Raw genomic sequence first — 13,847 nt, 5'->3', positions numbered from 1 at the left:
TCTAGTAATAATAAGGATCAATATCATTTTATTTGCCTGACTGAACACTGTATGAAAATACCAGAATAATTACAACTTTGTATTGATAACTGTAGTCTAGGACCCAGTTACTGCATACAGAACCAAGAGTAAGAATGTATGTGCACTTTTATTACAAATTACTTGATTTGCAAAAGTACTGACATTAACTTACACTTCTCTTTTTCACATAATTAACATAACTTTCAAGAATGCCCAATATCATACGTAACACTTCCTAGAACAATTTTCATCTAGGTATAACACAAGTAACTAATGTTTTCAAATATACATTCCACGATAAAAAGATGAGAATTCATTTTTATTAACCGTGCAGCCCACAGTATTTTAATATAAACTTCACGTTAAAATAAATATGATCCGAAACAGGCATCTTGAGCTATTTAAATACAACGCGATCGTACGAGGAATTTATTTTGTTGTAGGGTACGGCTTTTATTCAATTACTACTTGTATGACTTCTTGGCTCTCCAGTCTAGATACTCGTCAAATTCAGCTTCATCTGCGCTAGATGTTTCGCCATCATCTTCGGCAGCAGAAGCACTGTTCCTACTACACACACCTTTTACTACTGCTTCTTTCTTAAGTTCCAGGTCCAACACTCTGAAACGAAAAGAACACACATAATCGCACAAGTAAAATATACATCGATAAAATGTGCTTTATTCGTGCCGATGTTCTCCTTAAATTCCCACATATGTCAACAACATAAAGATTTCACACTGTTCTAAATGTTCAGAGTATAATATAAAGAACTGATTTATGATCAGCTTAGCCTGAAAACAAACAGCAAAACAGCAAGACAGAACAAACTTCCGCAGTAGACCTACATTTTATTATTTATTTAGTGTTCTGTCTGACCACAGGTCCATATGAACAGGATCCTTCCATCCTTTTCTCGGACTGGGACCTGTTCATATACGTTCTTGGCAGATGATCCAGAAGCGGTTTGCCATTGCCTTCTTCTGTGTGTGAATGGAGTAATTGTTGGGATGCCACGGAGGAAAACTCCGTGTTGCCTAGACCACGGCCTTGCCCAACACAAGTTATAAATTCGGGCACCGCTGGGAATCGAACCCGAGATCCCCTACATATAAAAACACAAGCCATGTGGGAAAATCCAGACATATGAAGAAGAATTATGTAGCCCGGTTCTTGTCTCACAAGGAGGAGATAAACATGGAAACATTACATTCACCATCATAGAAAGGAAAAAAAATAATAAAGTACAGCTGTCCCACTACACGCCGTGTAGGCACTTGGGGAGAGGAGGTATAGCTCCTACTCATTCTCGACCTCGGCACTAGACGAGGGTTAGTGGTCAGCACCCACACCGCAGTCATGTTTCACCCCCAGGAAAGTACCCTGGTAGCCATTGGATACGAGGATGGGTGGGCCCCAGAGCCGGTGTGGGCGCAGAGGCTAGAAGAAAATCCTCTGCCCCCATCGGGGATCAAACCCTGGTCGTCCAGTCTGCAGTCACTATATTGAGCTACCCTGGCAAAAACCATTACAGAAATAAACCATCACAAAATATAATAATGGGTTACCTGGACCAATTCCGCATCTGTTCGTCAATCTCGTCAATTTGTCTCTCTGCTGTTGCTTCTTCCTGATCCTCAGCAATGATTTGTGCAGAAACTGTGTTCTCCTCCTTCATCTCTTTCTGAAATTTCTCCCATTCTTCTTCAATCGGATCTTTGTATTCCACATTGCGTGCCTGTCATAACACAGTAATGCAATAAAAAAACAGTAAAACAATAAAAAGTACAGTTATGCAATAAAAAATTCAAACATGCAATAAAAATACAACTTTAATACAAATTTCCACCATGGCTATCATTTCAGTAAGAATTACAAAGTAAAAGTATTTCAGATTTAAACAAATCTTTTCTTCTTTTATAAGAAAGAAGATACTAGATTAAATTCACACGTTAAACATAAAATATTTTATAAAGTGAAGCTTTCACGGCGACTGATGTTTATGAAAGACTCCTGGGTTACAAGCCGCATCAGGTGGCTAAACGGTGAACAAACCATATCTTCTGCCAACGTTTCGAGAACAGTCTCTGCTCTCATCCTCAGGGCTACTTGTAACCCGGGAGTCCTTCATAAAAGACTTTGTTCCTTACTTTCATAGAATAACAGTTTCTTATTACAACTTTTTTCTAAACAACAAGCATCAACATGTTTCTCCATTGTGAGACACAGATTAACGGACCCTAACTGTAATGAGGATATCAGTATGAAATTATCAAAGGACATGGCTAGAACATTTTAAAAGACTGCCTGAAACCTAACTCCCAAAGCAGCTGTATGAATATAACCTTAATAAATTGTACAAATTGTCAGTAACGTCTGACAAAAACATGGGACAGTTTTAACCCTCGTAAACAGAATAGGACAAGAGGTTAGCGTGTGATGAAAAGTATAAGTGAGTCTGGAACTGTTGACTCATTTTGCAAAAGACAACTGTCCTCGGTCAAAAATCTGTCAGTCAACTGTACGTTGACCAATATTCACCCAATTATGAGAATTTACACATCATTGCTTCTTTACACATGAATATGTACATGTGCGTGCGCACACACACACACTATCTTTAACATAAAATTTCTATCTAAGACATAAATTTCTTAATCCTCTGCTATGCCTCCCTTCCCACACCTCTTTCATCCTCTCTCTCTCTCTCTTGAAAAAATGTTACAGAATTTTGCATATTTGGCAGAACACTGATGATGCAAAATTATTGTTCCGCATACGAGTCAAATTACTTTTCTGTTTGCAAGTCATTACACATCTGTACATTAGATCTGATTAGATTTGATGATATGCATATGAAATATGTAGGACACCTGGTAAGTAAATGTGAACATGCTCTATCACTGATAAATTCATCGGCAACGGAAGTGGTGCAGAGCGATGATATGCTCCCAGTGACAGGAAGCTTCCATGTTTTATCATCATCTATTTCACATTTGTAAATTATTAAAAACCTTAACGTGAAAATAATTCAGTGTTGCTCCAGATATTTAGAAAATGTAGCTCAAGAGTTAAACTGTATTTCTCACCTTGGCATCCAGTAGGGGGTCATCAAAGAAACCCTCCGGAAGAGCCTCCTCTTGATTAGACACGACTGTTTTGGTCGGCTGAGGTAATGGTTCAGAATCATCACTGTCTGTATCCTTTCCGTCTTCCATCACGACATCCTCTGTATCATTTCTTTCTTCTACAGCTACACGACTTCTCAAATCAAAATCGTCTTTTGGCACTTCAGGTTCTGGTGCATTCTTCAGAATTCCTACCATTAAAGAGACAATATTTTAAAATCACATCAGCTGTCTTTATGTTGAAGCACCAAGCCATGAAAACCTATTGCAAAGCACATCCAGATATTCTTAACCATGAAAGACAGAAGTCATCTTCATCCACTGATCACTTTCATTCCCGTACCCAATGAGCATACCTGTTGAAATTTCAATGGATTTCAGCATAAAATCAACACTCTGACCTCTGGCACACATACATTCTTGCATTAAACTCTGCCAGGTTGGACACACTGATCACGTGAAACACATAATCATGGATAAAAAGCAATATAGACTTTCCACAGCACAAGAAACATAAATCAGTCTTTTCTTTCTAGGGGTAAAATGGTGGCTGTACTTTGAGGTTATGTCCACAAATTTTAATTTTTTCACTTATACTGACTGCATGTCATGCCTTAAGTGTAGTGAAGCTAACTGTGTTTCACACTAGCAAACTGCCAGCTCTGGAGTTAAAGTTAAGCCAGTATGGGAGTTTATAACCCTACTTTTGTATGATAAAGGTTAATGGATTTTATTTTAAAAAGTGCTGGTACCACCAGTTACACCTATGATGGTATTTATTATTATTATTATTTATTATTGACTGCAAATGGGTTTATACCCGGTGGCAGTGTCCTACAATAACATACAAAACAATGAGACAGAACAGAACAATGAGATACATCAACACAATGAGACAGAACACAACAATAAACAAAAGGACACAACAAAAACAATAAGACACAATAAACAATGAGATACATCAACACAGAGACAGAACAAAACAATAAACAAAAGGACACAACAAAAACAATATGACACCCAAACAATGGGATACATCAACACAATGAGACACAACAAAACAATAAACAAAGGACACAACAAAAACAATAAGACACAATAAACAATGAGATACATCAACACAGAGACAGAACAAAACAATAAACAAAAGGACACAACAAAAACAATATGACACACAAACAATGGGATACATCAACACAATGAGACACAACAAAACAATAAACAAAGGACACAACAAAAACCATAAGACACAACATACAATGAGATACATCAACACAGAGACAGAACAAAACAATAAAAAAGGACACAACAAAAACAACACATCCCACTCAAAATCAACCAACTCATAAATTACAAAACCATCCAACCTCAAGTACTTAACTTAAAAAAAAAAGAACTTAATACCACCTAGACATAAGACAATAACTGTAATGTATTACAAACGTCATGAACTGATGCACTCACACAACAATACAATGAGACACAACAATACAACATACCACACTCAAAATAAAACATCTGACACACAATAAAAAACACACATCCACTAATTAATCACAATACTTAAGAGTAGAATATAAAGTCCGCTCTCAGTACATGAAAATTTTATCCCAAAGAACTACAGCCCTTCATCACTTGGAGACTAAGACACTTCACTTCACTTATCACCATTTATTCCCAACTTAATAACCCTTAGCTTGTAACTACTTTTCTGACCCTCTTTCTAAAGGTGCCTAATTTACAGGGGAAAGACTCTAGCACGCCTGGAGGTAATTGGTTCCAGCTTCTTATGGTCCTATTTACAAAGGAATATTTGCCTACATCCGTTCTTTGTTTCCTAGTCCTAATTTTCCGAGTATGATCGTCCCTGCCCAGGTAGCATGGCTTTAATAATCTATCCTCTATCATTTTCCAAGCCCGGCCCCCCGTGTATGCTTTGAAAAGGGCGCACATTCGGGCTATCAATCTACGCTGTGCCAATGTTTCCCAACCAGATTCGTTCGTGAAATTTGCAAATTTAGCCGCTCTCTTCTGCACCCGATTTAGTGCTCTTACCTGTCCTTCCCTGTAAGGGTCCCAACACACAGCTCCATATTCAAGTATCGGTCTCACTAGCGACGTATAAGCTAAACGTTTCGTATTGTTATTTCCCTTTTTTAGTATACGCATTACGAAATGGAGAGCCTTCCATGCTTTAATTAGTGTATAATTCACATGATCTGCCCAGCTCAGATCACTGCGAATAAGTATTCCTAAGTACTTAAAGCTATTTGCCTCTGAAATTAATTGATCCCCAAAAAAGTAACTCAGCTTATCCTTCACCCTAGCTCTATTGAAGCTGACTGCTTTACTTTTACCTGGATTTATCTTCATTTCATTTTCTACCGCCCATTCCCATAATCTATTCATATCTGTCTGTAACTTATCAATGTCACTACTATCCATTATTTTCCTGTATACTATACAATCATCAGCGAAAAGCCGTATATTTGAATCAATGTTTTTCCAAATATCATTAACATAAGCTAGGAATAGCAAGGGACCTAATACGCTCCCTTGCGGCACTCCTGACGTTACCCTGACTTCATGAGATAGCTGTCCTTCCACTCTTACTCTTTGCGAACGTCCTAAGAGAAATTCCTTTACCCATAACACTACCCTCAAGTCCACACCGGTTGCAGCAATTTTTGTAATCAGCCTATCGTGTGGGACTAAATCGAATGCCTTTGAGAAATCTATTATAACCGCATCAGTCCTGATTCCCTCGTCCAATGAATCAGCAACATCTTGACAAACCGTGACTACTTGACTTTCGCATGAGTACCCTGGTCTAAACCCATGTTGACCCTCATATAACCACTCACTCCTTTCCCAGACTTGCCTTAGATACCCTGCTATAACGTGCTCCATTTGCTTGCAAACCACCGAGGTTAAACTGACCGGTCTATAGTTCCCAACTACCGATCGATCTCCCCCTTTATAAATAGGGACCACTATAGCTTTCTTCCAGTCCAAGAAGGAAAAGTGGGAATATTTCCGCTAAAAGTATGTAAAATTTGTATCAATCTGGTACTGTATGACAATGATAGTATCCATAATAAATTACATGATACATTTACTGAAATTCTAGAAATCTTTACAACCATACTCTCAAACATCTGGCAGATACAAAAATTAAAGGAGGAATTTCTTCAATAATAAAATTAAACAAGTGTCTTCATACATGTCTACCCTATTCATACAGAGTAATTTTATATCAGACATACATTTTTGCGGTTTTACATCCAATAACAACAAAATTCATACATACATCTGCAAATCCTTAGTGCTTCAGCTATGGCCAGAAGGTTTGAATAAAGTAACTGCAGACATGCAATGTGTTCACGTTCTGTATGAAAGGTGACAGAAATCATGATGATGAAACAAATTCTCAAAATGTGATTGTTCACTTCCACACAACACTTAGCACACTGCAGTAAGAAACGAAGTACAAGTTCATGTCTCATCACCATATTACATGACAAAATCATTACATAAAACATTTTATAATGCGCCAAGGTTCATGTACTTTGTAACAAATATTGCACTAACAAAGAAACTAAGATCAGATTAACTCTGGGTAATGCTTACTATCATCACCCTCAGTGGACCAGTCATTAATATGCTCGCCACTGGACCCCGCGTTTGTGGGTTAAAACCCTGCTGAGGTGGAGGAGCTTTTAAGGGTGATAAAAATCCATAGTACAACTTCCTTCAGAGAGGAAGTAAAGCCGGTGGTCCCATTTTGTAGATTTACAGCATGTAAAAGAACCTTACAAGCATGAACGAGATGTTTTGTAAATAATGTGAACACTTTAGACTTACTAAGTACTGCGTTATTTGTCTCCGAGTATGTTAATAATGTATGTCCCAAGTAGTTACCTAAATAAAGTGTCTCATTGTTTGTGTTTCTGCGACTATTGTAGTTAAAATAGAAATATTTCGATAACCATTTAAGATAAGGCAATGCAACTGTAACCACTGTGAAGATCTACTGACAGTGACATTTAAACAAGTCCGCTGGTTTAGTTTATAATATTAGACATGACTTCCTGTCTTACGTCTACTTCTGCATACACTTACATTGATTTTAACATTATTTCATTCTACGTTTTACTTAAAAGTATACCACTATCTCTAATCTTTGCTATCTCCTAAATTATAAATTATTCTTCCTCATATGTTCTCACTGACCTTTCTATTTCTTTTTATATTTGCTTAAATATAACCCAATTTTCTGAAGTGTCATTATCTTTGTAACTATCCTTCTAATTCCAATCTCTGAATCCTTTGTCAGAAACTCCTTTTTCAAATTTCTAGTTTCCTCACATCTCAATATAGACTCCAGACTTCTTCGTTATTGCACACAGGACATATCCCCTGATCAATATTTCCCCTAACACCCTAACTAACTAACTAGATGGCTTACGGAACCAGAAGGTTCATCACCAAATTAACCAAAGCCCTCCACCGGACCCTGTCCTGGGCCAACAAAATCCAGTCTCCTTCAACTCCTATCTCCCATACATCCCGCCTGAGATTATCCTCCCATCTACGTCTAGGTCTCCCCAGAGGTCTCTTCCCCTCAGGCTTCCCAAATAGTGGACCCAACCAACCAGATGGCTTATGAAACCCGAAGGTTCATCACCGAATTAACCAAAGCCCTCCACCGGACCCTGTCCTGGGCCAATAAAATCCAGTCTCCTTCAACTTCTATCTCCCATAGATCCCGCCTGAGATTATCCTCCCATCTATGTCTAGGTCTCCCCAGAGGTCTCTCCCCCTCAGGCTTCCCAAATAGTGGACCCAACCAACCAGATGGCTTACGGAACCCGAAGGTTCATCACCGAATTAACCAAAGCCCTCCACCGGACCCTGTCCTGGGCCAATAAAATCCAGTCTCCTTCAACTCCTATCTCCCATACATCCCGCCTGAGATTATCCTCCCATCTACGTCTAGGTCTCCCCAGAGGTCTCTCCCCCTCAGGCTTCCCAAATAGTGGACCCAACCAACCAGATGGCTTACGGAACCCGAAGGTTCATCACCGATTTAACCAAAGCCCTCCACCGGACCCTGTCCTGGGCCAACAAAATCCAGTCTCCTTCAACTCCTATCTCCCATAGATCCCGCCTGACATTATCCTCCCATCTACGTCTAGGTCTCCCCAGAGGTCTCTTCCCCTCAGGCTTCCCGGTGCACACCTCTTGTCCCATCCATGCGCGCTACATGCCCTGCCCATCTCATTCTTCTCGACTTAATCACCCTGACAATACTGGGGGAGGAGTTACAGATTTTTAAGCTCGTCATTATGCAGTTTTCTCCAGACCCCATCGTCTTCTCTCCTAGGCCCAAATATCCTCCTCAACACCCGATTCTGAAACACCTGCAATCTGTGTTCCTCCCTCTGAGTGAGGGTCCATGTTTTGCACTCATAAACAACAACAGGCAAAATTAGTATTTTGTATAATTTAATCTTCAGGTTCTTAGAAATCAGACGGGAAGACAAAATATTTTGAATTGAGAAGTAGCAAGCATTTCTGGAATTTAGTCTCCTCCTAATTTCCTCAGAAATATCATTTTGATTTGTTATCGTTGTTCCCAGATATTTAGGACCTAACCCCCTTCAATCTCCAAATATCCATTTTCCACCATCCTACACCTGCTCTACCTTCCTCAGTACATACTTACACATATAATTTATTTTCCCAATTACTCTCCAGTTCAATTGTCAATATCTATGAACACGTTAATAACTTTTACATATCCAAGTTCTGTGTATGTTGTATTTTTTTAAAATTTAAAATAAATTTAAACAAAGTTCAGGGTCAACCACATCCTGTTTGTCTGTGGGGGCCATGGCCAAGCAGCAGCCAGTCAGGCCACAACCTGCTGCATCTCTGCATGGGGAGCAGCTCGCGATATATTTCCACCACGAAGCATTGTGTTTGTCTGCATCTGTCAATGCATTTCTCAACCAACCATTCAGTGTCGTACAACACGGTTCAAGTAAAGTATACTACTGTATAGTGTGTGTGTTTATTTTTTTTTATTTGTAGTGTTCTGTCTGACGACAGGTCCATATGAACAGGATCCTTCCATCCTTTTCTCGGACTGGGACCTGTTCATATACGTTCTTGGCAGATGATCCAGAAGTGGTTTGCCATTGCCTTCTTCTGTGTGTGAATGGAGTAATTGTTGGGATGCCACGGAGGAAAACTCCGTGTTGCCTAGACCACGGCCTTGCCCAACACAAGTTATAAATTCGGGCACCGCTGGGAATCGAACCCGAGACCCCAGGATTACAAGGCCAGCGTTCTAACCGCTAGACCACCGTGGCGGCTGCGTGTGTTTACTGCAACTTTATTTCAAATACGAACCTGCAAGAAACCAATTACAAAAATGTATTCTCGCAACCATATCATGTTCCTTCACAGCATGAACTGCCATTGTCTTTTATAGCTGCAATTCTGACAACTTTGTCTCTCTTCACGCAGATATACTCACACACCTGTCTCCTGCATTTGTCATTTAAGAGGCTTCCTAGTAAAAGTTTCAAGTCTGACAGCAATGACGCCCGATGTCTCTTCTGTCAGCATAGTTAATTTCCTATCTGGATTTTTGTGTCAACAATCCCACTGCTTTCAGCTTACTGACCAGGTAACACATATTTTGTCTTCTTGGAACTGGATTTTCCGGAAACTTGCGCTGAAATTTTTTGTGGCATATTCTTATAGACTCATATTTTAAATAGGGTTGCACAGTCACTGCCTCACACATAAAGTGGATTCAGTTTATGTGTGCCAAAACCAAGGCCTTCTTTAGTAAAATCAAATGATTAAAATATTTTCCATTGCAGGAAATGTATTCTCTCACCCAGCATAAAGTCTTACAACAAGATAAGCACTTAACTACCCAAATATTCAGTCCCAGAAATTACTTTGTGAGATATCTAGAAATGTACAGCATTATAGCATGAGATAAGAGGTACTCAAACCAGTGAAGACGTCAATAGCGGTCTTCTGGCTTGTGATGAAATATAACCAACAGTTTGGAGGAGCTGGACCCTGCACCCGCAGGTGATATGTTTCACTGAAACGCTGGTAACCACCTACAAGACCCCCGGCAACACAGCCCAGCAGACTACCAACTTCAACTTTACAGCAAATGTTACAAGATAAGAACTGGTGAAGTCTGAAAAGAATTATAAAGACTTCCAAGTCAGAATATCCAGGCTTTTGCTAGAACTAACCCCAGCGTCATTACATAAAAAATTGGTATAATATGTCACATTAACCTTTAATCTTTTTAGGAGGTGTGGTCAAATCAGTTTGTGCTGGCCTCTTCAAAAGTTGTTGAACAGAAGGTTGCACAAAATGTACTGAATCTTCTCTTTTCCTCTTAGCACTTATGATATTTTCACGATGTTTCTTGCTACTGATATGTACATTCCACACTGCTTCACTGCGGACTACCGAATCACACAAAATGCACAACAGCTGGCCACTGTCATTGTATGTGAGAGATAGTTAAGAAATATATGTTTTATATAAGAAATTATATTATCATAATCTTTGAGGTTAAGTCTGAGAAGACAAACGCAGAAATGAATTACTGTGTTACAGTTACATTAGCCTTATGATTACGCATGTCTAACCTAACAAAACCATATCAAACCGACTCACAGAAGACGGGTCACGAGTGATCAAATATCACCATGAAACCTGGAATGGTTAAATATCGCAGCGTAACTTGCAACATAACCTTACTTGTCACTGTTTCAACAAAACTGAGGCTTAAAATGCCAGCGTTACTTTGGTCAAAGTGCGTCAAAACCCAGATAAAAAAGAAACTTTGATTAGAAACTTTAAATGCACAAAAATATTCCGTAAAACTGCCGCCACATATAACTACAACTAAGAAAACACATACCTAAAAACATTATGGTAAAAAGGATATTTTGCTAGAGGAGACTCTATCTTCTTAATTGTGTCCGACAGTTTACGTTTTTGTTCATTCATTATACGTCTCAAGTCATTCTGTGTAATTTTCTTCTTTCCTAATGCAACGGACGAAGCCATATTTCCAACGTTATTTCAAACACAACATTCATCCGCCATTACACAACCATTTTGCCACAGATATTCAAACCACAGAACTGACTACAAGAAGGAAGGGAGTATGAAACCACCGGTTACAAAAACCGAAAATCCTCAATTGATAATTCCGTTCGCCCGATAATGGTGACAACTAGCACCTCTCAAACGTCGGTAAACATTTACAAGGCAACACGGCGCAAAAACCAACATGAGAGCCATTTTCAAATGCTACAGAAAGTTGGCTATCGGAATAGTTTTGGGCACAGGTATAATGGAGACACACTTTCTTTACAGAAATATAAAACAAGATATTTCCCTTACGGAAGATGTGAAGGGAATACTAAACTAATATAAAACACTGCTGACAGAAAAATACAAAGCCTGAGTTCCCATTCTTTCAAGAAGGAAGCAACCAGTAGCACTTGGAGAAAATACTGTAAAGAATGTTGCTGAAAAAGATGACAGGAAAATTGAGAAAAGTAAAAGAAAAATGGTACGATAAATATACACTTGACGCAAAGATTGTGTTAACGGTCTGCATAATTGTTGCAGTGCAAGCAAAGGTTTTCTGTGATGTAAACGTGGTTGAAATATGACAGAAAGTAAATTGTGTTAAATTGTTACAGGAAAGGTTGTTGGAAATTGTGTAACACCTACATGTAATTATGTCTGGTTTAAGTGTCAGTGGGCTGGTCACTCACTACTCACAAATGCACGCTTCAAAAGGCCAAGAAACCTCCTAAGTTGGGAGGTCATGACCCGAAGCACCATAGATGATGATTCTATCTAGATATTATCAGGCCATTTCTGGGGGGCACTGGCATATCCTGAATACCAGGAAATAACATGCAACCCTGAAAGGCCACTCTGACAGTAACACCCAATAATGTAGCAAAATGTCACTCTTTTGTGATGAAATTCAAGCTTTCTCTCACAGCTTGCGTTGTAACACGATACTTGTAGTGAATTCTGCTCTACAATTCCAGTTGCAGAAATCCTCTTTCACTTTGTTGATTGTCACTGGCTGCCATCTCTACGTGCAGGTATTTTTGTATCGACAACACTGACAACGCAGATAAACGAATTCCTGACAAAACATTTCCTCTGTTGCAATACATAAAAAGAATGCTGCGCTGAAGATGATATTGCATCACCAGTTCATATACTTCTGTGTTCTGGATGACGAGTATGAAGTATGATGTAGTGTGTTGGAATGCCAAAATTGCCAATCTGACTTTTTGAGGCAATTATATCATCCCAACACACTACATCCCACAGGACTGGGTTGATTACTGATAAAGGTGGTCATACAGTCAACATGCCGGTTAAGAAAATGTCACTTATGTTAAGATCGGAAAAGGATAACTTAGAACTGAAAGCCCTGGGGGACAAACATGTCTGCCCATTGAAATCAAACGTAAAGAACACACCAGGCATTTGCGCCTAGTACCATTCTTGGGGGGGGGTGTCAAGGGGTGTATCGACAAAAGTGTTGAACGTATTTTATGCTCATTGACACCGTAAGCTCCCAAGAAGGAAACTTGTGATACAGAAATACAAAATGAAACAGAAACAATCGAGAAAGAGTCAAATTTGCAGACTCAAGGTCAAGTGTCCAAGTCCGTCCAATGGAAATTTGTTAACTGAGCATACTGTTTGGGCACTGTTTAGCACGTGGTGAAGTGGATTGCAATGAGTTGATTAGACAGCACCAAGTTAACCCTGAGTGGGCAGTAGGCGGTGAGTTTGACCTTCTACCACCTTCGAGAGTTACCCCCGTCATCGATTTTAAGGACAAAATTGATGCTATTGCAACAGTTGATGCTGCAGTGTACATGGATTAAACATGAATATCTTTTGGACATTGCAACTATGACAAATGCTATCCATGTCATGTTCAGAACAATCTTTGCGAATTTCTCTCGCAGATTTACATTCAAGTGTGTATACAACTTTCCCAGAAAGGTCTTATTTACGGATAAAGTTTAAACATCCTGTATCATCAACGTGTCCGAAGTGTGATAGAACGTTACCTTCATTTAAGAAGTAAAGAATCCATCTGCCTCCATTAAACCTGCTTACATGTTAACAATTTAAATTTTTAAATTTGTAGGGTCTACTGATGCCATTAAGTAGATTCCATAACTTTTCACCACCCAAGTATGTAGATGTAGCTTAATAAATAAAATACCAAAATTCTGATAGATATGCCACACAAGTTGGCATGTTAAATGTGTGTACGGTGAATTGTGGGTCGAATCTGCAGGTCTGCAAGAAAAAAGTCGAGGGACTTTTGCAAGTAAAAGAAGTTCTGTAAATATTTGAAAATATTGTTTCAGACAATGCCACAACATCAAGTCCTGAATTATTCATTATATATATGATAACCACTAGAACATGAATATTGCCCAAACTGCATTAAAATTTTTAAACCATAGTACCATTTTGTGATATAATTAAAAGATGAGTGTGAGCTTTAAATCTATGTGTTAAAAACATTTTTCAGATATTATAAGTACTTGCTATAATCAGGACTTTTCCAAATTTGATAAAATTTTGCAC

General features: G+C 38.9%; 1 protein-coding gene across 1 annotated transcript; it reads right to left on the bottom strand.

The window, feature by feature from the left end:
- Positions 1 to 11: 11 nt before the first annotated feature.
- On the bottom strand, positions 12 to 11,340 carry LOC147873088 (zinc finger protein 830). Its single transcript, XM_087352961.1, has 5 exons — positions 11,146 to 11,340; positions 10,484 to 10,704; positions 3,111 to 3,340; positions 1,590 to 1,759; positions 12 to 642 (listed from the first exon to the last, which is right to left on the bottom strand). The coding sequence occupies exons 1-5, from the start codon at positions 11,265 to 11,267 to the stop codon at positions 486 to 488; spliced, it is 900 nt and encodes a 299-aa protein (XP_087209087.1). The 5' UTR covers positions 11,268 to 11,340; the 3' UTR covers positions 12 to 485.
- Positions 11,341 to 13,847: the final 2,507 nt, after the last annotated feature.

Source organism: Zootermopsis nevadensis, unplaced genomic scaffold (assembly GCF_977971745.1).
Source record: "Zootermopsis nevadensis isolate Lab colony 2312 unplaced genomic scaffold, Znev_1.0 Znev_ptg000021l, whole genome shotgun sequence".
Taxonomy (NCBI): Eukaryota; Metazoa; Arthropoda; class Insecta; order Blattodea; family Termopsidae; genus Zootermopsis; species Zootermopsis nevadensis.
The sequence above is the reverse complement of the archived record's forward strand: the minus strand, read 5'-3'. Positions and strand labels throughout refer to the sequence as shown.